The sequence below is a fragment of the Drosophila teissieri genome, chromosome 2L (assembly GCF_016746235.2).
Source record: "Drosophila teissieri strain GT53w chromosome 2L, Prin_Dtei_1.1, whole genome shotgun sequence".
Classification (NCBI taxonomy): domain Eukaryota; kingdom Metazoa; phylum Arthropoda; class Insecta; order Diptera; family Drosophilidae; genus Drosophila; species Drosophila teissieri.
The window spans coordinates 5,279,398-5,302,595 of record NC_053029.1 but is presented as its reverse complement, the minus strand read 5'-3'; the positions used below and the strand labels follow the sequence as shown (position 1 = coordinate 5,302,595).

Sequence of the window (23,198 nt, the reverse complement as noted above, 5' to 3'; positions counted from 1 at the left end):
TATTTATATAACATAACTCTTCCACTCTTCCACAAATTCTGGTGGTTCTCGCGGGCTCAGCTCTCCCATTTTAATGGCCAATATCGCTCGAAACGATTCCCTGGCAGACATTTGGTCTCGACTCCTCCATTCCCAGCTCAGACCCACAGGAGACATTGGAGTTTCGGATTTTCAGATTTTCAGATTTTCGGATTGGAAATCGAGTGGCCCGAGATGATATCGTGTCATAAATATCCGAGAGGGCTTATTAGTTGGCTGAGTTTCGTTTTCTCGAACCGAGGAATTATGGAAATCACAGAACGGTGATCGTGATGATAGCATAAATATCATTCGCTGGGGCTTATCCATTGTATATCGATAATAACGGTACTGGGAACTCAGTCAACAGGTAGAACACACACATGACTTTTGGTTTGAGTGGAAAATCTAATGAAAGTCATGAGCTTAGGAAAGTTAGTCTTTCTTGGTAACTGGGTTTCAAAGATAACTTCTTTTAAAGACACTTTTAAGACTTTATTTGTATGTATTTATACAAAAGTGGAGTATGTCAATAATAATGTTGGCTGTCTAATTTATTGAATGGAAAACTATCTCAGCTTTAATCGTTCTGATTTATCTGTTCCCATTGATGAATTCAATGGGGATGGCAACTGACTGCCACCCGCAAGCAACTGCAATTAGAAGCGAAAAAGCCGGGCAAGTTGGAAACATAAGCTTTAATCCATTTCTACACATAAATCCAATTAGGATTTGTGCCGGGACTTGCCACTTTCGGATGCCACTTTGGACCGAACGCCTGACCGACAGATGATAACGTCCCTTTCCCCAGGATCAATCCATGAGATACAATACATGTGTGTGGATGAATCAGAGTAAATGCGAAGGGGCAGGGGTTGGGGCAGTAAGACAAAAGTAAAAGTAAATCACTCGACGCGATTTTCGCTAATAACAAAAATGATTTGGCCAAGTGCTCGACTGCTTCCGGAATCCTGCGAAAGCTCCTGGGAGGCATTACCTTCCATATGTGTGGATGATGCTGTGCGGCGATAAGAAAGGAAAGGAATCCCTCAGCCGCTTTTCGAGATCTCCAGGATTGCTCGTCGCTGGTTGCGGCATTTCGACTTGGCCCCTAATGAACTCAATCAAAAATCGATTTGCAGAACTTGTGGATAAGTTGGGCAGTGACAGCGGGGGGTGTGTGTTATCCTCGCAGGGTGATGCGTTGCCTTTTTGTTCCTGTTTGCACGTATGTACATCAAATGGAATCCTTGAGATAAACTGGCAAACAGATTGACCAACTTGGGATGGCCGCTTATGAAAGGGAATTATTGATACCGTCATAAGCTGAGACTTTTTATGTGAACTCCCCCCCTCATTCTCCATCACCACTTGGCGAACGAACTTGTCAGCTGTCAAACGCCAATGCAGGGCCATTAAGTACGAGAGACCGGGGCAAAGGGGCCAAGGAAAAATATTGTCATCATAAAGCCAGGCAAAGAAGCCGTTAAATATTATTAAGGAGACCATTTAAATTCATTAATGAGCCCAGCTCTCGGCTCTCGGCCCAAACGAGCTGGGATTTACATGCGACCTGGCAAGATCGACGCTCCTACCTGAGCTGCTCTTCCCATTCCGGGGACGACAGTCACGAAAATGAAAGACGAGCGGACCCAGACTCACTCCCTGTGAGCCCACACTGCGCGAAAAGGGGGCTGGTTCATCATTAGTCTGCTAACTAACAAATGTAGATCACTGTAAGCCCATTACAATTTAAGCTATCACTTATGAGAAATTAGTTCTTGCCACTTATTTATTGCAAGAAGAACTTATTTATTATGTAATCATATGTAGGCTCCCCACTTTGTGTCTATTTTTCTCAGTGCACCTCCTACCCCAACGCGGCTCGTCTGGGTCCCGTCCACATCCTCGTTAAAAAGTTAAAACAAATGAGAGACGCGACAAAATACAAAGAGACGAAATTAAATTAAGCAAATGAAAGCCCACGTTGACAATTTTCATATCTCTCAACAGCTCGCAGTACCTTGTGTGTGTGTCTGGTCCTCGATTTGGGTCTGAGTTTCGCTTTTCGGTTTTTGGTTTTCTGTTTTCAGTTTTATTTTTTCCGTTTGCTGTTTTCTGTTTGCTGGCCAGCGCATATTGGCGAATATTGCTTAAAAACGTCAATAATTCATTTGTTATGCCTGCACATTGAATGTCCCCGCGGACAATCCTGAGATATGGCCAGGTATCCACATGATCCCCTTGCTCTCCACCACATCCATTCCCATTCCGCATGGACTCCATCCGCGTCCGAATCCGAATCCAAATCCGATGCCGAGTCGCGTGTTGAATGTGGAGCGCGGATTTGTGCGCGGCGCTTATGCAAATTAAGATGAAACGGAAGGCGATCCAGCGGAGTTTGGCCAGAGCTCAAAATTTGGCAAGACAACCTGTTTTTCGCAGAGGCTTCGCATTCAGGTTCAACGGGTTTTAATTATTTGATAATTGCCCAGGATGACCAAACCATTTTTTTGAATAATAGAGAATTAACGCTCTTCATGTTCTTATTTGCTGGGATTTATGAGTCTTTGAACTGGCAGATATAAATTCTTAAGCTTGTCATTTATAAATGCAGATATTGGTATTTGCTTGTTTAATTGTAAAATTCAGATATTTTTGGATCGAGCTAGAACACATTAACTAGAATTACTTAATTTATAAAGTCTAAATTCAAACTTAAACAATGTTCCTGAATTCAAATTTAATCAAGAATAATACTGTTTCTGTTCTTACAAACTCTTTCCATACTCCTAATACTTCCCCTATTTTATACAATCATTAAGGCGAATTAAAAAATTGTCTGTCCCGCGTGCAATCGAAACAATTAATCATTTTTGAACTTTTGGCGCGTCAGCAACTCAGATTCGGATTGTGATACGGCGATTCGCCGTCACTTAGCCAACAAATTCATCATTAATTTTCCGCATTATGTAAACACACGCTGTGACATGAAGGGGAATTGACTATACACAAACAGACTGAAAATGAAACCGAAACCCAAACTGAAACCGAAAACATTTTGAATGCGAGCGAGTGGAGCGAAAAGCGAAGCGCTGAAAGGCCAGCTGACATTTTGATTTCCGTAATAAAGTAATTAATGATCCGGCCGGACTGGGCAATCGGACTTACAATCGGAATCGAAATCGGATCAGTGTCGCGTCGAACATGCCGCACTTTCCCCTCTTTCCACGTCGGCGCCACTAATGATGACATTCAAATTCAGAGTTTGCACATGTAATTAAGTCGCTGCAGTCCGAGTCCCTGAGTCCCAGTATTCCTTAGTTCCTGATCCCTAAGTTCCAGTATCCCTGAGTCCCTGATTCCTAAGTTCCAGTATCCCTGATTCCCTGATCCCCAGGAAGGGTTTCTGAAGGCGACTCATTTATCAAAGGTCCTGGTTTTTTGGCTTCCTCTCTGTTAACTGGTGGCGTGATTATTTTGACGTAATTTTTATTAATGAATCGTCAGATCGGCACGCAAATAACGGATCGATCGATACGAAGAGCTGCCCCTCCTCAGCCAACTCAAAACCCAGTGACCGACTATGCAGAATTTCCCTACTTCGCTGCAGTTTTTTTCCTTTCTTTTTGCTTTTTATTTTTTTCAGCTGGGGGAAACATTTTTGCAATAATTGTATTCAAAATTCATATTACGGCCGCGACTGTGCGTAGAATAATTTAAGGCCGAGCTCCCAAGGCCCCGGAGAGCTGACATCTAAGCGGCGACGTGAAAAACTCTGACGAAATGACATTTATGGGACAAATGCTCCACTCCTTCAAGCGAGTACAGTGCGGGCCCTAAGCATAAGTCGATTCTTGCTGATGTACAAACTAACAAAATGGCATGTTCGAGCTTTAGAAACCCTGTTGATAAGATATTAAATACGTTGATTACTTTCTAGTTTAGTTTTGAAGCCTCACTGTCTTTTCCACATATATATGAGCAATAACCATATGCTTATGACGCGCACCGTCTGACCATCGTTGTGGGTATGGTCATGCGAACGACGGCTGCCGTCTGCCACTGACTTCTTGCCTTTCCCAGGCGAACTGGGATTGGGACTGGGCCTCCACTCCAAGTCCAAGTCCAAGACCAGTGAGCTTCTTGAATTTTGGCGCCATCAATTTGGCTGCGGAATCCAGCGGAATGCGCACGATCCAACAAAAGTAAAAAGCAAAAAAGCAAAAAGCACACAAATAAAGAAAGGCAGAAAGTAAGTTTTCACGTTGCGGGACGGACGTTAAGTAGGCGCCACCAAAGCAATTTCCAAATGCAACAAAAACGCGGCGGCCTGATGAAGATGAACATCATCGGATGGTGATGGAATGGTGATGGGATGGTGATGGTGATGGGGGGCAGCAGAACCAATTCGTCAATGGAATTCCGACTGCGAATTCAGGATGCGACATCTCAAATATGATTTACGTCCAGGTCCAGGATCCACTGAACCAGAGAGGCGCACTAATTTTATACAACCAGAGGAAAAAAAGGGGCAAGAGCAAAAATAAATATGCATGAATTAGGCAAAGATATGGCGATGCCAACTCAAATATAGCCAAAAAGAAGACAGTTTGGGCATGACTCAGATGAAAACTACATCAATCCTTCCATTAAATAACTTTTAGTAACCTCACACACTGCAGAAAAGCTATAAAAGTTGCTTAAACAGTTTCGTTTCCTTATGAAATATACAAAATTGTTTTCATAAAACCACCCACGATTTTAAACGAACAAAATCGACGCATAAAAGCCAAGTATGTGGCTGTCCTACGGCTATCTGCACAGCAACATCGACGATTTGTAGAACCAACAAATTAAGCCGCGTCCGATGGTCTTTAGGCCAACTTGCCACATGGTGCATGTTGAATGGCCTGGCTATCAATATCAATGGCAAGTGATCGTGTGGGCAGCTGTGTGTGTGTGTGTGTTGTGTGTTCGGGAGCTTTAACAGCGTTTACTTCTAGTTTTTCGATCGGAGATACGGTGATACGGAGATATGGCTACGGGGAATCGCATTTGCATTTGCATTTGTTTAATAATTTAGTTTATTATAAGCTGATATTACTTGGACATGCTTTATTCGTGCCCGCGCTTGCGTTTACATTGCATATTTATGCATATTTTATATTCATAACTTGTCGCTTTCAGCTTTTCCGCCAGCTCAGCTGCAACTGCAGTTGGATACTACAATTGTTGGTATTGCAATGGCAATAGTCGTTTATCGAGCAACGATCGATGCAACCCGTTGCTGTTGTTTTGGCCCGGCTATCCAATAAATAAATTGCCAAAGCGGAGACAAAGTCATGCGGACACCTTGACACGGTCAACAACAACTGCCCCTTCCCCCTTGGACACATCCAGATACCTAGATACCCATATATCCAGATATCCAGATATACTGATATACAGATATACAGATACCGGGTGAGTTATGCGACGACATCGAGAGTTATGACAATTTGCGGCGACAATTCGCGTTCGATTGAATGCGAAATGCATGAATATGAATGCCAACTGCTCTGTAACAATTTCAATAGCTAATTGGCCAGGGCATAAGCGGCTAGCAGATCTGCTTTGAGTTACTAGTTTAAAATAAACATTTTAGTACACTATATTCATTTTAGCATAGGGTGTATAACTTGTTGATAATACCAATGCTTCTTAACTGCATGCATAAATGTTGTAAGCAGGAACATGTAGTTACATAAATAACAAGTAAAAGCATCTACCTAATGGTTCAAGCCAATTCAATCCGACTGTCAGCCATATTTCAAAAGAGTAAACGGCTGGCATTGTGAATTGAAAAGTACCAGAATTTAAATGGCTCATTAACAAACCATAGGCCCTAAGAAATAATTCGTTTTACTCACTACAAGGAAAACCATAAAACGTAATTAATTCTTCTAATAAAGTACCTTTGTGTTCAATGCTAGTGATCGCTGCCCTTACAGGATCTTTACTCCTCTAAAATGCACTGTAAGCACAACTCCTGAAACACCATTTACAAGTCGAGGTGCAAATCGTTTTGGTAATTAGTTCCAAATCAGCGACTTTCCATAATCGAAATAAATCGCATTCACAACGGCCATAAAGAGTTCTGCTCTTGGCCCTGAGTTCCCTGCGTCGTTTTGGCCAGCTGTAATCGAGTCATAAAGCTGGCCAAACATATTTAAAAATCGGTTAATTGCCTTCTGCCCGTCCATTTGGTTGCTTTCGCAGTTTAAGTGTCCATTTCGCCTCTAGTCATCTTTCTCCTTGGCCATTCGACGCACCGCTCCGTTGTAATGAAAACTACCGAACGTGGCACTACCACATAGGTTATTTCATTTTTAGCTTATTTTTTCCGAAAGACAATCCCCCGTTAAATTCTTCCAGCCACCCACCAAAGCTTTCGTTGCGCTCTGACCCACTGGGTCCGGCATTTCTTGGCGGCTTTTATGATGGTGTCAGTGGTTACGCCTGGTTATGACTTATCAAAGCGATTCCAACTGACCAGGGATGGACCTTTTAAAGGTTTTTAAAGCAAATTTTGAACATTAATATATTACAAACTTCGATCATATGAATTTAAACAGCAGTTTATCTATAAATCAAATATTAATAAGTTCAAAGTTAACACCGATGACTACATCTTTTGTAAAAGTCGAGCCTCAGTTGCTTCTGAATTTAGGTGCTTATTTTTAGGGTTTTCTCTTAATTTTAAACCTAAGGTTAAATATTTTTTTGAAATATAGTATCCCTGAAGCCACCGCAGAAGTTCTGAACCTTGGTCCCAAATGAAACCAGGAGGTTTTACGATCCTGCGCGATGATTTATGTGGCTCAAGTGTCTGGTGTCTTTATAGTGCATGGCGAATCGGTGTTGAAATCTCTTTGAGTCCATCTTCCCATTGCGGAAATTGCACATGGTCCGATTTGTAATTTTTGTAATTTCGGTTTCAGTTTCTGTTTCAGTTTTAGTTTCACAAAAGAAAGTCAAAGTCAGAGTGCGGTTTTGTGGGAACTTAATTTCGGTGCAATTGTCGGTGCTCCACTGAAATCCAGCTACGACGAGCTTAAACAATTTTCACACGATATTTCGGCCAAGATACGGGCCAGCACTGCAATGCGATTAATTCAATTTTCGTCAAAATTTTGATAGCAGATTAAAGAGCGATGGTGCGACGCCTTTTATGGCCGGGACGTGTGCGCGAATTCGGGAAGCTAATCGGCCCAGTTAGTTGTAAAAAACAAAACGACAACGCACTGTTTCCATTCACTCAACCATTCCCATAGCTCAAGTAGTGCATGCCCATGCACTGGCAGAAAATATACATGTATATCATTAACGGAGGCAAATATATAAGCCCAATGTTAGCATATCTTCTTTACAGGAACTTTTTAAATAACTTTAGCACGGAAACCTATATTCCTATATTATATATCCAGCAAGAAATCTATATATTTTATTCTAACTGATATATCTGACCATCTAACTCAGTTTTTTTTTCGGTGCCTAACCGATGGCTCTGTCCCTCACATTTCATTTATGAACACTTTTTTACATATTCGCCGTCGCTGCCCGCACGAAATTGGGGTAATTTGAACGTGTGACTGCGGCATGTCTGGGTCGACATTAGAATTATGGCGGGTGGTGTACGGGAAGGTGGAGGAAGGGGGAGAGGGGGTGGTGCTTGAGTGGTGCGGTGAGTGCGGTTCCATTACTAGTTACTGCTGGCCGAGTAATTGATATGCACGGCGCGGCGTCGCTGATTATTGCCAACTAAAATGAAATAAAGAAACCAAATTAAAATATATACATACATATATGTAACAGCGGCGGACACGTCGCAACTTAGTCGCAACGACTGTGGGCCAAATGAAATGCTAAATGCCATTCCAAGCACTCACGCACCATCCCCATCCCCATGCCCATCACCTCATGTAGATCCGAACCCTTTCCCCAAACCCTATGCTAATTTCCCACCAGCCTCGTGCAGTTGTTCCCTTTCCCAAAAGTAATGAATAGTAAAACTGCAAGAAGCCATTAAATTTTAGAGGTTAAGTACAAGGCAAAGGGTCCAAATGCTTTGTACAGGAAGTTCATGGAACTGTGTTACTTCAGTGATCACGATATGTCTAAAATCCTAAAAGCATCTTAACTGAACAAATGAGATTATGAGTACCAACAAACAGGATTGTAATTGATTTTCAAATGTATGTAAAATAAACCTATTATTCTTGCTAAATTAAAATAAAAAACCAAACTATTTCACCACTATTATAAATCTATAAAAAAAAACGTGACAACCAGATAAATCGAGTCCCGTCCCTGGGCAAATTGCAGTTCAATAAGAACCTTCCCGAAATAACCACAATTTTAGGCAGAATGTCAAGCGAATTTAACATTTAACAAGGTTCGATTTGATTTCACACAAAGTAAATAAAACCACAACACAAATTGCTATAAAGATATTTGCCGCGAATTGACAACTCGAAGGCAGAAGCAAAAAAGAGATCTAGACAGACAAAAAAAAAAAGAAACCAATCACTAAAAGGAAAATAAACTGATCGATATAATTGCTGTGTAATTGTAGTTTGGCATTTCAGCCAGCGCGATGCGCAGATCTGAAAATAAAACAATAGAAAGCCGCCTGGCGAACCGAATAATTGTATACCCTTTTAAATATGATAGTTTTTGTGGCCATATAAAACTCACTTCTGTGATTTCTTGTTCAATTACTTCAAAAGGCAATCGGCGTCTGAAAATAGATAGGAATTTGAGACGAAGACGACATCTCTTTCATTTCAATTGTGAGCCGTTGACAGATGAACTGAAACTCCTCTGCTCGACTGCAATTGCAATAATTATATTTTTATCTCTTAATTGCAGCATCGCTCGGTCGACGGTATCTTCGCCCATCCCCCTGGGCAGTGTTCAAAGAAACCAATGAGCTGTCATTACAATTAAAAATAAAGTAAAAATGCAAAAAACAAAGCGAAATGAAATGAAATGAAACAAGAACAACTGTCGAGCAGCCCATCAATCCGAATCGATGATGCCGCCGCAGATACAGATACAAAATGAAAAACACCAAAAGGCAGAAGTAAAAAAAGAAAAATTAAATTACAAAGAGAGATTCATCGTAAATGCAAATAAAATGCCTCGGTACCGTCGTTCGCTGCATATTTTGGCCAATATCCAAGGAATGTTTTTTAATCAGCACATAAAAAATATTGCGCGTCTACAATTTTTGCTTCTTTTTTTTTGTTTTTTTTGCAACAATTTCTCGCGATCCGATTGGTTTCGAACCGACACGACTCGAATCGAATCGCATCGTATCGCAGCGAATTCGTTCGATTTATTTAATTGCATTTTAATTTATTTGAATTATTTTCGTTGGCATTAATCGCCGCTCGGGAATTTCAATTATAATAAAACTTGAAAAAGAGCTGAAGCATTTTTCAATAGTGCAAGTGTGCAATCGAAAACCAATTATAAGAAAGCATTTTATAGTCGGTTTCGAGCATTACATATATCTCAATCCAATCCCTTTCACCCAGCCCCACCGCATATCAGCATATCAGCAACAATGAAAATGAATCAACTGGCAATCAAATCGACCGGAATCGAAACTACCAAAAATATAAATATGGCTTAAGCCATAATAATAGCATAGTTACTATGTTCTGTCTAAGCGATAATTCAATTAAATATTGATTAGTTTAGCAGTATGAAAATCAAGCTATTGAATCAATAATTACTCAAAGACACTTCAACTTTAAAAACCATCTGAAGTATGATAGGAATTATGTTTTTATGCTATGAACCAGCAATAAAAAGGGAGCATAAGGATATGCTTCATCAAATTCATTACCCACATTTGACCCGAAGATTTGCCGTTTGAACAGGGCCATAAAACCACTTAACCTAAAAGCCTCACAACCAATGCCGATTGCCCATTGCCAGTGGCCGTGGAAATGTGCATAAATCGAGCAATTTATAATTCATATGGAATCATTTTTATCTCCCAGCTTCAACCACATACGGTCAAAGTGAAATTTCCGGCCACAATTTCGATTGCAATACAGTGCAGATGGGATGGTTCTGTTCCGCTTCGCCGGCAAGATCACGTACATCCCGTATTATGGCAAATAAATGTGCTCAAGGATACAGGGATGGGGGATATTATTGCGAAAAGTTTAAAAATTGATTTTCATCTGGCGAAATACGAAATGCGAAATGCCGCAGCATAAAAGGATTTGCCCTCTCATATTGGAATTGATTTGGTTCAACGTAAACATAAATAAAATATGAACAGCGAGTGGGCGGCGAGGGCGAGTCCTGCTGGCTGAGTAAATATTTTCCGAGCAGCGGCGTCTCCTTTGAGCATTTCGCTGTGTGCATCAAGGTGTCCTTTTTCCGGCCCCTCATCCGGCTCATCAGCAGTCCGGTGGCGAGCTGGTCAAATAAAGCCGTTAGTAAGTATTTCATAAGTCGCCGGAGAGGATGGTTCGGGATTCAGGATGGGATGTAGCCAGTCCCGGCCAGATAAGTAAGCAATAAGCCCCGAGCTGATGGACAGCGCAACTTTCTGAGCATCCTGGGCAGCCTGGACAGCCTGGGCGGTCTTCATTGGCACACGTCCGCCTAATACAAACAAGGACATGAGCTCGATTCGTGACTGAAAAGTTTCCTGCCCCGGCGCATGGACTCTATCGTACTTTCCGTATTTTATTTCCATCATTTTTACTCGAATTGCGAGTTTCGCCTTTCGTCTTTCGTATTTTTTTTCATTTTATTTTCAGTCTACGCTCGGTCGAGCAAATGTCCGAAACTTTGGCGCTCGCCTCGGCGAATGTTTCAGATAAAAATTTGTTATTTATGGCTTAAGGTTTCAAACTGAAGAGTTCTGCTCAATTTGCGGCACCAAAACGAGCGATAGAACCACTGAAAAAATGTTGAAGTGGAATGAAAATGCAATAAAAGTTCTTAAGCCAAGTAACTTTTTATGAAATGTACGGCAGTCTTAACCGGCAATGTGAAGAAATAGATTTCTGGTTAATTATTAATAAATTTTACAATATAATTGTTATTATTCCTTAAGGAAAGATTTAACCAAAGTCTCAGGCACTTTCGAAGAAGTCTTCCACTCGCCCAGCTTAATAATTAAGTGTTCTATTTCAGTTAACGATGTTCTACGAAACCTTTTTTGCTGGCAAAGTAGTCCTTTGAAATGAATGAAAAAGGTTTAGATTTAGGTTACCTCCACTGAGTGCAGCCACAAATAAGCCAGAAACTTGACTCCAATTTCGAGGAGAGACTGCTGCGAAAGCCAATCAAATTCTAAACTCAAATTAAAACGTCGAGCGATTAATTGCGCACAATTAAAACCAACGCCTAGTCAGAGTCAGAATGAGATTTCTGGTCTCATTAAACAGAGTTCAACAACTTTTAGCCGTGAGCGAAGGAATCATAAAAATCAAAAGCCTGGGGACGTCGACAAGCAGCGGAGTTGTAAGTGAGTCCAGGCCAAAATCAAACCATCAAAGTGCCGGTAATAGTTTCGGGTTGTAAAACTCACACGAACAATAAGTTAATCAATCTCAAATTTTAATTACAAAGTAACAACTTCCTTTAGCAATTTCAGGCGCGATGAACTCAATGCCCATCTCTTTCTCATACCATACGGCCCTCTCTGTCTCTCCGTCTCTGGGTCTCGGTTAATGGGCATACGGATGTCTGAGACGGCGGCGCAATTTACATAAAAAACGCAGCCGCAAGGTGTGGGCCGACGTATCTACAAGATACTCGCACTCGCACTCACAGATGCAGATACATACGCGCACTGAAAGTGGCAAACATATTTTATGTAATTTGTCTTTGTTTCGTGTAATAAAATGAAAATAAAATTTGTGAATTGCCGCGCGCTCAACTGGACTGCAAAGGGGAATGGCATTGGGAATGGGAATGGGAAAGGGTTGCTGGCGAAGATGGTTACCACCATCACCCGGGAAGAGGAAGCCAGCGAAGCCAACGAAGCCGACTGAACGTGAACGGCAAAGTTAATGCCTTAATGCCCAAGTCGGAGCTGCAGTTAATGCTCGCTCACCCCCATTGATCATGAAAAATGGAACTCGCACACTGCCGGCGAACGAGTTGGAAATTTATTTGAATTTTATGCGGCATCCTAGGCCCCAGGCACACCTTCATATCTATCTGTATCCATATCTGTATCTCATATCTTCATAAGCAGATGCGACGCCAGGATCGGGAGCACCGCTCACGCCTGTGTAATCCTTTGTCCTGCGAGCAGGTGTTGTCACTTGTTTGGGGAGCCAAATCGATTATGCAGTTCAACCTGCCAACTTGGACACCCTCATAAGTCGTGTAATAAAAAATGCACATTGAGTAAATATAAAAGCGCTGTACTATACTGTTGAATATGCTTGACTTCTATGTGAAACAGTATATACGATTATTTCCAACTTATCACCATAAAATATAAATGTCGCATTACTAAAAAGTAAAGTATATTAATATTGAACTCAAAGCAAATACGCGGCGTATACATAGGCTTACAGCCAAACAAATATCTCCACTTTATATCCAGTTCATAAGTCTCGATGTTCATGCTCATTACCCAGGGGCTTCGTCGTGGATTTTTTGACAAGTTTATTAACTTGTTTGTGGCACGCACAAACAGCTTTAAGCCAGAAGCCGCCAGAGGGAAGAAACCTCCAACCCCATCACCTCAATTACCAACCCCAGAATTTATGAATGCCGTGGAAAACCGCCGACTGCTCCTTGGGGGCGTGTTGCTTGTCTGGCTAAATATTTCTGGTCAAAGTTTCGGCGCGATTTTCACAGCCGCAGCCGAAAGTCAAAAGCTTTTGTCAACAGAGCTCCAACTCCGGCTCCATTCCCCTATAACCATTCCCATACCCTATACCCAATTCCCAACCCCAGTTGCCTATCCCCAACCCCTCGAAGGTGCGGTCGCAACCCTTTCGCCGGCGAAAGTCCCTTGGGGCAACTGGCGGCAGGATACGTGAGCGGTGTGGCCAGAATTTTGATGGGATTTCGAGACGCGCTTTTCCTTTTCCTCTGACTTCACTGCCGCAAAATCTGCGTAAACTTTGTCTACAACTCCGAGCTGTACTCGGTCTGGCAAAAGGGGTTTCGCTTTGCAGTTGGCTTTATATCTTATTTGCTTATGAAATAAGATATTCCAACAGCCGCAACCCAATCCCAACTGCGGCCACGCGATTTATGCATAGGTATTGCTGCTCCGCCTGCCTTCCTCTCGATTTTATGTGCTGTTTATGAGATTGCCTGACACTTTTATGCACTCACTGTTTTACGGCAAAGGGTTGGCCCCACCAACATCAGGGGCTCCGTCTGCCAGTCAAATCGAATGAGTTATTGAATGGATTCGATTTGGTAAGGATGGTTCAATATGAGGTGGATTTAGTGCAATATGGGTTTCCTATGTGGGCTGCGAAATTGAATATGAGTACGAATTTTGGAAAGGATCAACTCGGAAGATGAAAGTTTAATGTATACAAAAGATAATAACAGCTTTCTAGCCATTCAATCCATATTGGATAATCATATTATATTACATGTATGTTATCCTTAATACATTGACTTTATGATTTTAGTTACTGTTTGGTTGTGGGTTTTTCATTTGCTCAATAAACCAAACTGCTTCGACGAATTATTCCATCATTTATTTGTGAATGGGTCAAGATTCGACAGTCATCGTCACGTCAACACCAAAAGTGCTGGCCATTGTCCTCGATTGTATCTGTGACTGTGACTGTAAATGTATCTGTTCCTTTTCAGTTGCAGTTACTGCTGGCGATGAAAAATCGATGCACCCAAAATAAAACTCAATCAGAAGCAATTAAAGGACTTTACAATGGGGCGACCGTAAAAGCGAGACAATAAGGAATTGTACACACATACACAACTAGATGATCAAGGGCGTTGTCCAGTTAGGGTCACAGTAAACCTTTCCCACCCCCTCATTTTTTTTGTTCTTTTTGTCAGGGGCGTAGGGGCTGAGGGTCAGAGAACACCTGGCTTACTGGACGCCGTCTGAGTCGGGATTTATCTGGGCGTCGGAGTTGCCACCAATAAAAGTGGCAAACAAAGGCGAAAAGTCCCTAAAAGATTCGATTTTGACGCGTGGCTGCACTGGAAGAAAACAGTTGTGTATTAAAAGTTGCAAATTATAAAGTTGTTTATTTGATAATAGGGCTGCATTTCGTTGTACTTTAATTTGAATAAGATTTTTCCATAAATTGAAGCTCCTAAAAGAGCTTTATTCGATTAAAAGTTTCATCTTTCATCTAGGATATCTGATTCTAATCGAAAATGTTTACGATTAATACAGCTAAAAATCTAATAAAAAGTTATTTTACTTAAAAGATACCCTGATTTGAATACTTCTATATTGCCATGTTATATTCGCCTCCAATCGCTGCTGTACTGTCACCTTTCTGTGTCTTGTTTTCCCCCAGTGCACACTCAACCCGAATCCCGTGCTGACCCTCCAGTTAGGAGCCAGAGGAGGCTACGCATCCTGGCTCTGGTCGGGTTATAGAGAAGTCGTGGCCATCCTTGACCATCCCGTTGGCACACGCACTCGTCTCGTGCCAGGACCTTTGCCCGGCAGCCGTTACAAATTGTTGTGGGCGTGCCAAATCGGCTTAGGACTCGCCTTTCTCCAGCTCATCCCTTCACTTGGAATTTAATTTTGTATGAGTTTTGATTTCGCTCTTCGGTTGGAGTCGCATTTCATCTTGTGTTTGGTTTTTGAGCGTTAAATCGCCAAATCCTTCGTTAATTTTGACGTTTGTCTTTGTTTCGATGGAGAGAGTGGTGGCGAGAGGTGAGGGTGTGGCCCATTGATGACCGGCGGTCAGTGGATCGATATATAGTAGATGACCCGTACTAGGGGTGAAACCGGAAGGAGAAGGAGCCACGCATGTGGGTGGAATTGTCCGGCTGGAGATTAAAAATTTAATTCGAAATTAGCGCAATTGTTGGAATTGCTCCCTTGTTTTTTCGATCGATTCGAGTGGAAAGACAAACAAAATCGACGACTGACCGACCGGCAGCTGTCGTTTACCCGCTCCGAGTAATGGCAACAATTTCCTGATTACTTTTGACCCTTCGAATGCGTTCTATGGTTATCAAGGAATGTCGGTTTTCATTCTTCAGCGATTTGATTTGCTCAGCCTGATGGCAATTAGTTTTTGAGTAGTGAACGATTTAACATAGTAAGGCTTTAAATTAAAACTACTAGCATGAATAAGCTTACCGCCAACAAGATGCTTTTAAATTAAAGATATGAATGCAGATTACATTGAAGATCAAAAAATTGAAATCCGAATGATGCTAAGGGTAAAAGACAACTTTTCCGACATTTTCCCTCTGAAATGGTCACTAATTTCGCCGGACTGCTGGACATATCAATCAACTGCTAAGAAATTAGATCGGGGATCTGGCGGCGATTATATCTATAGTTTCGGCTGATGGGGGTTGGCAACTGAGCATAAAGGCCAAACAATGGCGTGTTAATGGCAACTTTAAACTGACACCGCTCCACGGGAAGGTTAATCGCTTCCCGGCTTCCCGGTTTCCCTGCCGGACATTGGCCACCACCCGCTGATATCTGGGCTAGGGTTAGGATACGGTTTTTGGGATTCGGAATTCGGCGGGGGAGGCAGCGTGATAAATTCATCGGACGCCGCGGGTGGACGGCGAATAGAGTTGTCAACTCGCTGGAGTAAAACAGGGCTGTCGTGGCAGCTTGAAAAGCAGCTTGAAATATAGAGCCCGAGGGATATGTGTGGGGATATGTCGGCTATGATTCAATTACGCCCAATAGAAATGTCACTAAAACATTTTGAATATTAATTGAATTGGGTGCTGCCACAGGACACTTGAACTGCCAATTGATTTTTGCGGTTTTTCGACAAAAATGTCGAACAAATTGCGCAAAAATGTTTTTTACTTGCTCTGGAACACGCCCTTATCAACACTACAGTCGGCCATGTGTCTCGTTTTTTATTTGGCCAGGTGTGGCTAGTTGTTGTCGCCTCTTGTTTGTTTTGCATTAAACGGCTTGTTTTGCTAACCAAAGTGTTGATTTTATGGCCAGCCACCAGTCTGATTTTTTTGTATTTTTGCCAGCCACCAACAACGTGAAATTGGAGCTACTGAATCAGCCAGTTAACTTCCAGCAGATATGTATATATCATTTCAATCTCTGCAATTTGCAATTTATATGCTCTTGAATAGTATAGTTTATGGAGCGGGAGTGTCTGCTATTTGTTGAGTTTAGCCAAGGCCAATTAAATCTCAATTCTAATATTATAATGTCTTTAGTAGTACCTTTTCTATTAAAACTATATTTCTTTAGTCTAGATACCTTCATTTTGGGAAAGATTAGTGTTTGACTCGATTGCCAGTTTGGTATCAGACTAGAAACCTTTCTGTCCATGATGATATCTATTAAATCTTCCGACTTAGATTGATTACCCCAAAGCCATCGTACAAAAACTATCGCCATGGCAAAGGTCTCCATAAAATAAAATACAATACAATACATTTTATCCGTACTTAATATAACTTTGTATAGTGCCCCATAAACCCTTCATTACACGGCACTAAAGTCAGGGCAATAAAGGCAACTACAGCAACTAAAACCGAAAATAAAAACTCAATTTGAATTCAAAAACCACCAAAAATGGTGCGTGCTTATCGCCTTGCCTTTTCCTTTTGGACCCCGAGTTTAACCCGAATCTGAAATTAAACCTGAACCCGATGAGCTCGATAAAGCGACAAAAGCGGTCTAGAAAATAAATTAAAAATACATTTTTACGCAAATGTGGCACATTAAAAGGCAACTTGAGGAAAGCACATAATAAATATAAAAACACAATTAAATAAGTGCATAGAAAACAAATTCGAAACGAAAAAAACAGCCGACACAACAGCGCAACAACGGGGAAAACAAAAATAAAAAATAGAAATAAAAGAGCACACGAATTAAAATAACACCAAGATATTTCAACTACTCGACGTGAAAGGGCAATAGCTCTAATGGAGCCCCCTCCCAAATACCCTGTAAAATACAATCAGAGTTTGGGTGGAGAGGCAAATCAAACGAGTAGCTGGAAAAGTAAGCATTAAACCTAATATTTCTATAAGTTCCATAATTTATTTATTTTATTAAACTTCTTTTAAAATCTTTTAAATTAATATGATTATATTAAGAGTGACTGGTAAGTCTAAAATGCTCGACTTTTTCTATTTTCCCCGCGAGCACAGCTGACAAAAGAGGTGTTAAGACAAAACCCAACCGACTCGAGAAATGTTAATGTAAATTTCAATTGTTTTAATTTATTTGTGACCCCTTCGCCACCCGACAAACCGTCACGGACTAACTTAATGTTATATATATATATATGTATACATATATAACAACACACAGCGAAACAAAAAACTGAATTGAAATGAAGGCAGAAAACGGCGGAGTGATTGTCGGTTGGCTCTATTCTTTGGCCTATCTGTCCAAGACGTGACTGGCATTCCACCCAGGGATCTGTCCGTCCGTCCGTTTGTCCGTCTATCCGTCCGTCCGTCCGTTCGTAGGGTTTCGAAGAGGGGGGAGGGGAACGGAACCAGCGGTATCTGGAGCACAACGAACGGAACGGTCTCATAACCGGAGCGATTCCATGTAGTTTACTGAACTCTCCCCGCACAAAAAACGACATATAAATTAGTTCGTTCGAAAAAAGCGCTTGTTAAAAACATAGTGGAAAATCGAGGAAAAACTGCAACGGAATGTTCGATGAAAAATGCGTTCGGTTTACCATTAATCCGCTGCCCTGATCCAGGGCGACAGATCATTACACACGCGCGGCACTTCCGAAACGAGAGGAGGAGTTCCTCAAGTGGGGACATGCGACTGGCGACTGTTTGGGGCAATGTTGTTTGGGGCCCCCCCAAAATCGTAAGTATATGTAAATTTATTAATAAAAACTCCCGAAAAAACGGATGCACAGCGGCTCGGAAATGAGAGGGCTGGTGTGCTGCAGTTGTTGTCTGTCCGTAATTTATAGACCCGCTGCCGAATGACATGCTAACTAATAGTATCATCATAATTTATACATACAAATACATTGCATTTGTTATTTATGCCCTTGCGCCACCCCTCGCAACTAAAGCCACCCCACCCCCCATCCCTTCTTCCCCGATTTCCATACAGATCCCCGTTGACAGAGGTCACAGCACCCAGAAAGGCAGAGAGGCAGAAGGTCATTCGGCGTTAATGGCACCGTTTGACCCTCGGCCATATTTGAATATCGATTACAATTAAACGGTCACAACTGTAGATAAAGGACACGTGATCGCAGATTGATATTTATTATGTGATCACATTTCGATTTATTTGCTGCGTAAATACAATTTATGGATAGCCTATATTTAATTTATCAAGTGCCAAATGAGATCCGTGAAGTACGCGTTGGGAACTAACTAGTGCGTTCTTCTAGAACCAACTACCTCGGTGGGATTGCGAAGGATATACATCATTGAGACCTGAAAAACAAATTTGAATTTAATTCTATGCGAGGAGAGTAAAACGCCTTACCGTTCGAGCGATGGGAGTAGCCTCCAGCTAACCTTTGACCGCCACGCATGGAACCCACGCGCATTCCAGCGCCAAGGCCATTGCTCATGCCCTGACTCATGCCCGCACCCATGCCCTCATCGAATCCCATCGACTGGGACATGCCATTACCCATCCTTTGGCCCATTTCCTGGCCAGGGTCTGGGCCCATTCCTTGTACCGTCGCCGGGCTAATAAAAGAAATCAAAACCATTTTAGATATATCCCAGGATGCACTTACAAGGAACTTACCCCACTTGAGAGTGACCATAGCTGGGCTTAAAGCTCGTGTACATGTTCAGCATATTCTGGTTGTAGGAGGCGAAAGGATCACCTGGAGAGGCGTGATTTTGGTGGGCTCCCATTCCAGGGGCACTGGAGCCCTGCACGTAGTTCTGGGTGTTCGCCTGGTTCGAGTGCAACCACTGACGACCACCGCCTCCAGAAGGAGCACTGCCACCCATTCCCCTCTGAAATCATTCATGGTTTAGTTCTAAATACGGAAGACCGTAGACCATCTCTCACCTGGGAGTAGTTGGGATTTCCCTGACCACCGTGACTGTACTCCCAACTAAACTCCGGACCGTTCTCCATCGTAAGAAAAATTGGAAAATTTTCAAATGATTTTTTGGTTAATTTTGTTGGCCGATCTGTTACCTAACTGAATGCCGGACTGAAAATGAGGAAATCGAATTCGAATCAGCTGAAGTACACATTAATGTGTTTTCTATGGCTACTCGATTTGAGCACTTTTAACCTGGCTTATTATTATAATGTTTATATTCTTCTATAACAGAAAAACAAACAAATTAATCATTGCATTGTCACATTATGAATATCATTAGCCAAAACCAGTCTGTGTTCTATACTCGCTCTTAACGGAATATTTGTGATCATGCTGGGATCTCGAAATGTTATCTTTGAATTTCTCAGATAATCTTAGGCATAATAAAATTCAAATTGTGTGCAAACACAGAGTCATAATAAACATTTTTAATCACCAACTCAAGTTATGAACATTATGCCATTAGCCTATTAATGGCAGTTAAAAACAGCCATTCAAACTTATTGAATTAGTCATTTCAGTGTCTGGTTGGCTGATTTATGGAACTAATGTCCAGATGCTCAATAAGCCAGGTTATAAATAAATAAATGTTTAAGCAAATGGCACAATAAATATGGATTATTGTTTTATTCGAAAGTTCAAAAGCAAACAGAATAATTTGAATATAGAGAAACTTACTTTGGGAAAGTAATAAGAAATATAAACCAGTTGGGGTAAAATATATATGGTCAGAAAGGTACTTGGGCACTTTCAACTGGAACCTATGTTGAGCCACACTCTGGTAGATAAGGAACCCTGTTATCCTCCTGCCGCCTGACAGCTTAGCGACTTCCACCTGTACTCACCGCATGCCGCACAGCTGTGTGTTTTTTTTTTCATGTCTCTGCAAACCAGTTTGCTATCGATCCAAGTAGTATTTATGTTTCTGGCCGATCGGCAAAACAAAGGCCAAAGACTGACCTACAAAGGAGTGGCAGACAATGGCAGATGACCTCATAAATTGCATCGTTATGAGGTTCATAAACATATTATTGCTTCATATTCATAATGCACTTGAGGCCAAGTGTCGGCATGTCCTTGGACCAGCAATGCCATCTACGTACCTGTCGACCAAGAGTAGAGTATCTCTAGAGCCCCTAAGATTTATGGCTGGAATGGCAAGAGATGAGGGCACGTTGGCTCTGCTGCTTTTTTAGCAGCAATTTAAAATGCATAAAATATTTGATGGTCCCTTTAACTCAAAACAAGGCATCAGCAAAGGAAACGAGAACTGCCACTGCCCCTCCTTTGATCGTCATTTCCCTGATGGCTAATCCCATTTTATGGCATTCGTGCGGTGTCTGTGGCCGTTAAATTGTTTTGTCACCTGTTGAAAACATTTTTTATTTTTAATTGAAAAAATCCGTTTGTGAATGCCTCGACCTCCAGAGCACACAAAAATTTTCATAAATTTCTTGGGGGAAAAATGTTTTTCTTACGCGTTGGCTTCGCCTGCCTTTCTATTTTCACCACCGGTTCTTTTTGTCTAAATTTAAACGTATTTATACGTTGGAAAATATGATTTTCGACCGCATAAGATCCATCCTAATTGCCGCCAATTAACACCTTCAATAAGCCCAAATACCAAGAGCTCATTTGTCAGGGCCACGGGGGCGTTCAAATATGCCTTGTGTGGCATATGCCCCGGCAAAAACATTTTGATTTATCAACTCTTTTTACATTCCCAACACGAGTGCATCGATCAGAGGCGGAGGACACGAGAATAGCTGCATTGGAACTCCCAGAGTCATCGGAGTCATCTGCATTAAGATCCGACAACGACAACACTCGAATCGATTTAACTCTTTGACCCCGCCCACTCGTCGACCCCGATAGATCCAGGTTTCCGAGTCCGAGACCGACAGCCAACATATGCGAGGGTCTATTAAAAAAATTGTTTATGAAAACAAACATTTTCGAGGCAATTAATCATTGGCATCATCGTCGGCGCGCGTGGGGAACTTCAGCCATATAGACATATAGCACCCATCTACCGTATAACCCCATCATACTCGTATCGAGCTGCTTCTGCCGTTGATGTTGATGTTGATGATGATAATAATGATGATGATCTCCATCTCTCCATCTGCAGTAGCTGGCCTACAGTTTTCATTTGGAAATCGTTTTATGGTCCCATCTTGGGGCACTCATCGAGTTGGTGGGGGAGTGTTAAACGTCTGCCAATTAGTGATGCTTGTTGGATCTGCTGCTGCGATCGTTCTCCTAATTGGCTAAAATATGAAAGGCCTTTCGCTTAATCACTGGAATAAATCCTCTCGATCGTAGCCAATTCTTGAAGATGTGGGAGTCCAAGGGGTGGGGCTAATAAATACTATGTTTGTAAAAGCCTATAACCTAAAAGATATATCTATTTGGTATACTACTGATCTATCTCATTTTATGTACGCTCTCAAAGAAAAAAGATGCAAAATCAAAGAGCTCACAAGTCGAGCACTATTTCTATTTTGTATTTTATAGATGTATATTTCCGCACACGCAATTTTATATTCATCTCCTGGTAGTATTGCTGCCATTGTTGTTGACAATTTGCGATATAAAAACTGATGTCCTGTCCGGCAAATATCCTCGGGGGATGGCCGGGATGTAGCTCAGTGTGATTTGATTGTGAAAACCGAAACAAACAAAAGTAATTTTTGAATGAAAAGCAATAAATTTGAAAACATTTATTGGTTTTTGGCTGGCTGTCATGTGCCAAAAGCAGCAACAGCAACAACCGAAGGGGCATTGCTTCTGCTTGCATCATTTAGCCCGGCTTTATGAGTCGCACAGACGGATAGGAAAAGATACAGATACATATACAGATAAGGATACAATCCATACAACCACCCACAGATGGACAGATAGATGACTCCTTTGGCTTTCGGGGGTTGAGCATGGAATGCTGAGGAATCTTCATTGGAGATTGACACTGAACCACTTTTAAATAAACGTTAAATATATGAAAAATATTTTGAATTATATGAAATATATGTAAATATATAAATATAGACTATATGTATTTATTGAATTAAAGATATTTAAAATTCGGATAGTAGTTTCTTATACATATAATGGCAGTAAAATATAATTCTCATATATGTAAATGTTTGATGTACCTACTGTTTTATCTTTTTTTGAATGGGGAGTTTTTCTGAGTGCACTAGGAAGGAGCACTTGAGCGGGTTTCCGAAGTTTGGGCCTCGTCATTAGTCCCCGCATGGCGCGTGCCCATGGAAAACCCATGGGTCCCCGTCTCCGTCTCCGTCTCCGTACGGATCCCGACCAGAATGCCAGCCGTAGAAGTGCAGCGACAATGGGCCGGAATACTTCCGCAGTTGGCAGTTGCAGGAGGAACACTTTCGCATAATAACAATAACAATAAACCCGAAGCGGGACATGCAGGACAATGGAGGTGGTGCCCTGTGGTGGTCTAATGAAAGGGGGTGGACCCCTTGGCCAGTGGTCAAAGGTCAGAGGTCAGGGGTCGGGGTCGGGCAGTTTAAATTGTGTCATGTTCGCATTTGGGACACAGCCACCTCTATTTATAGGACTTCTGACCATTGTGGCAGGCTCAAAATTGAAATATTACACTTTTCACTCGAAAGCGCCGCATTGTCAGCAGCAATAACTGTGAAATCAATATCGGATCGGATACTTTGGCGACCTTTTTGCCAATCTGACAGATGACCCGAACGTCCTTCTGCCCATCCCGTCCACTGGCAGGACATTAACACAGTCCACTTTCCAGTGAAAATTAATGTGCCATAGATGACGCTTCAGTGAGTGGGTTCTGTCACTTCCGATGCCCATAAATGTGAGCCTAATGATGCCACTTTTCAATCCCAAACTACGACCCTTTCCGCAGTT

General features: G+C 41.8%; 1 protein-coding gene across 1 annotated transcript; it reads right to left on the bottom strand.

Annotated features, from left to right (window-relative positions):
- Positions 1–18,474: 18,474 nt before the first annotated feature.
- LOC122626390 (hyphally-regulated protein) lies at positions 18,475–19,415 on the bottom strand. The gene is made up of 4 exons (XM_043806633.1): positions 19,253–19,415; positions 18,980–19,197; positions 18,710–18,918; positions 18,475–18,657 (listed from the first exon to the last, which is right to left on the bottom strand). Exons 1-4 carry the CDS (start codon positions 19,319–19,321, stop codon positions 18,608–18,610), a joined length of 546 nt encoding a protein of 181 aa, XP_043662568.1. The 5' UTR covers positions 19,322–19,415; the 3' UTR covers positions 18,475–18,607.
- Between the last annotated feature and the right edge of the window lie 3,783 nt (positions 19,416–23,198).

Coding starts and splice junctions, on each gene's coding strand:
- LOC122626390 (XM_043806633.1), bottom strand. CDS start 19,321: ATGGAGAACGGTCCGGAGTTTAGTTGGGAGTACAGTCACGGTGGTCAG. Junction 19,198..19,252: donor GAAATCCCAACTACTCCCAG/GTGAGAGATGGT, acceptor GAATGATTTCAG/AGGGGAATGGGTGGCAGTGC. Junction 18,919..18,979: donor TATGGTCACTCTCAAGTGGG/GTAAGTTCCTTG, acceptor TTCTTTTATTAG/CCCGGCGACGGTACAAGGAA.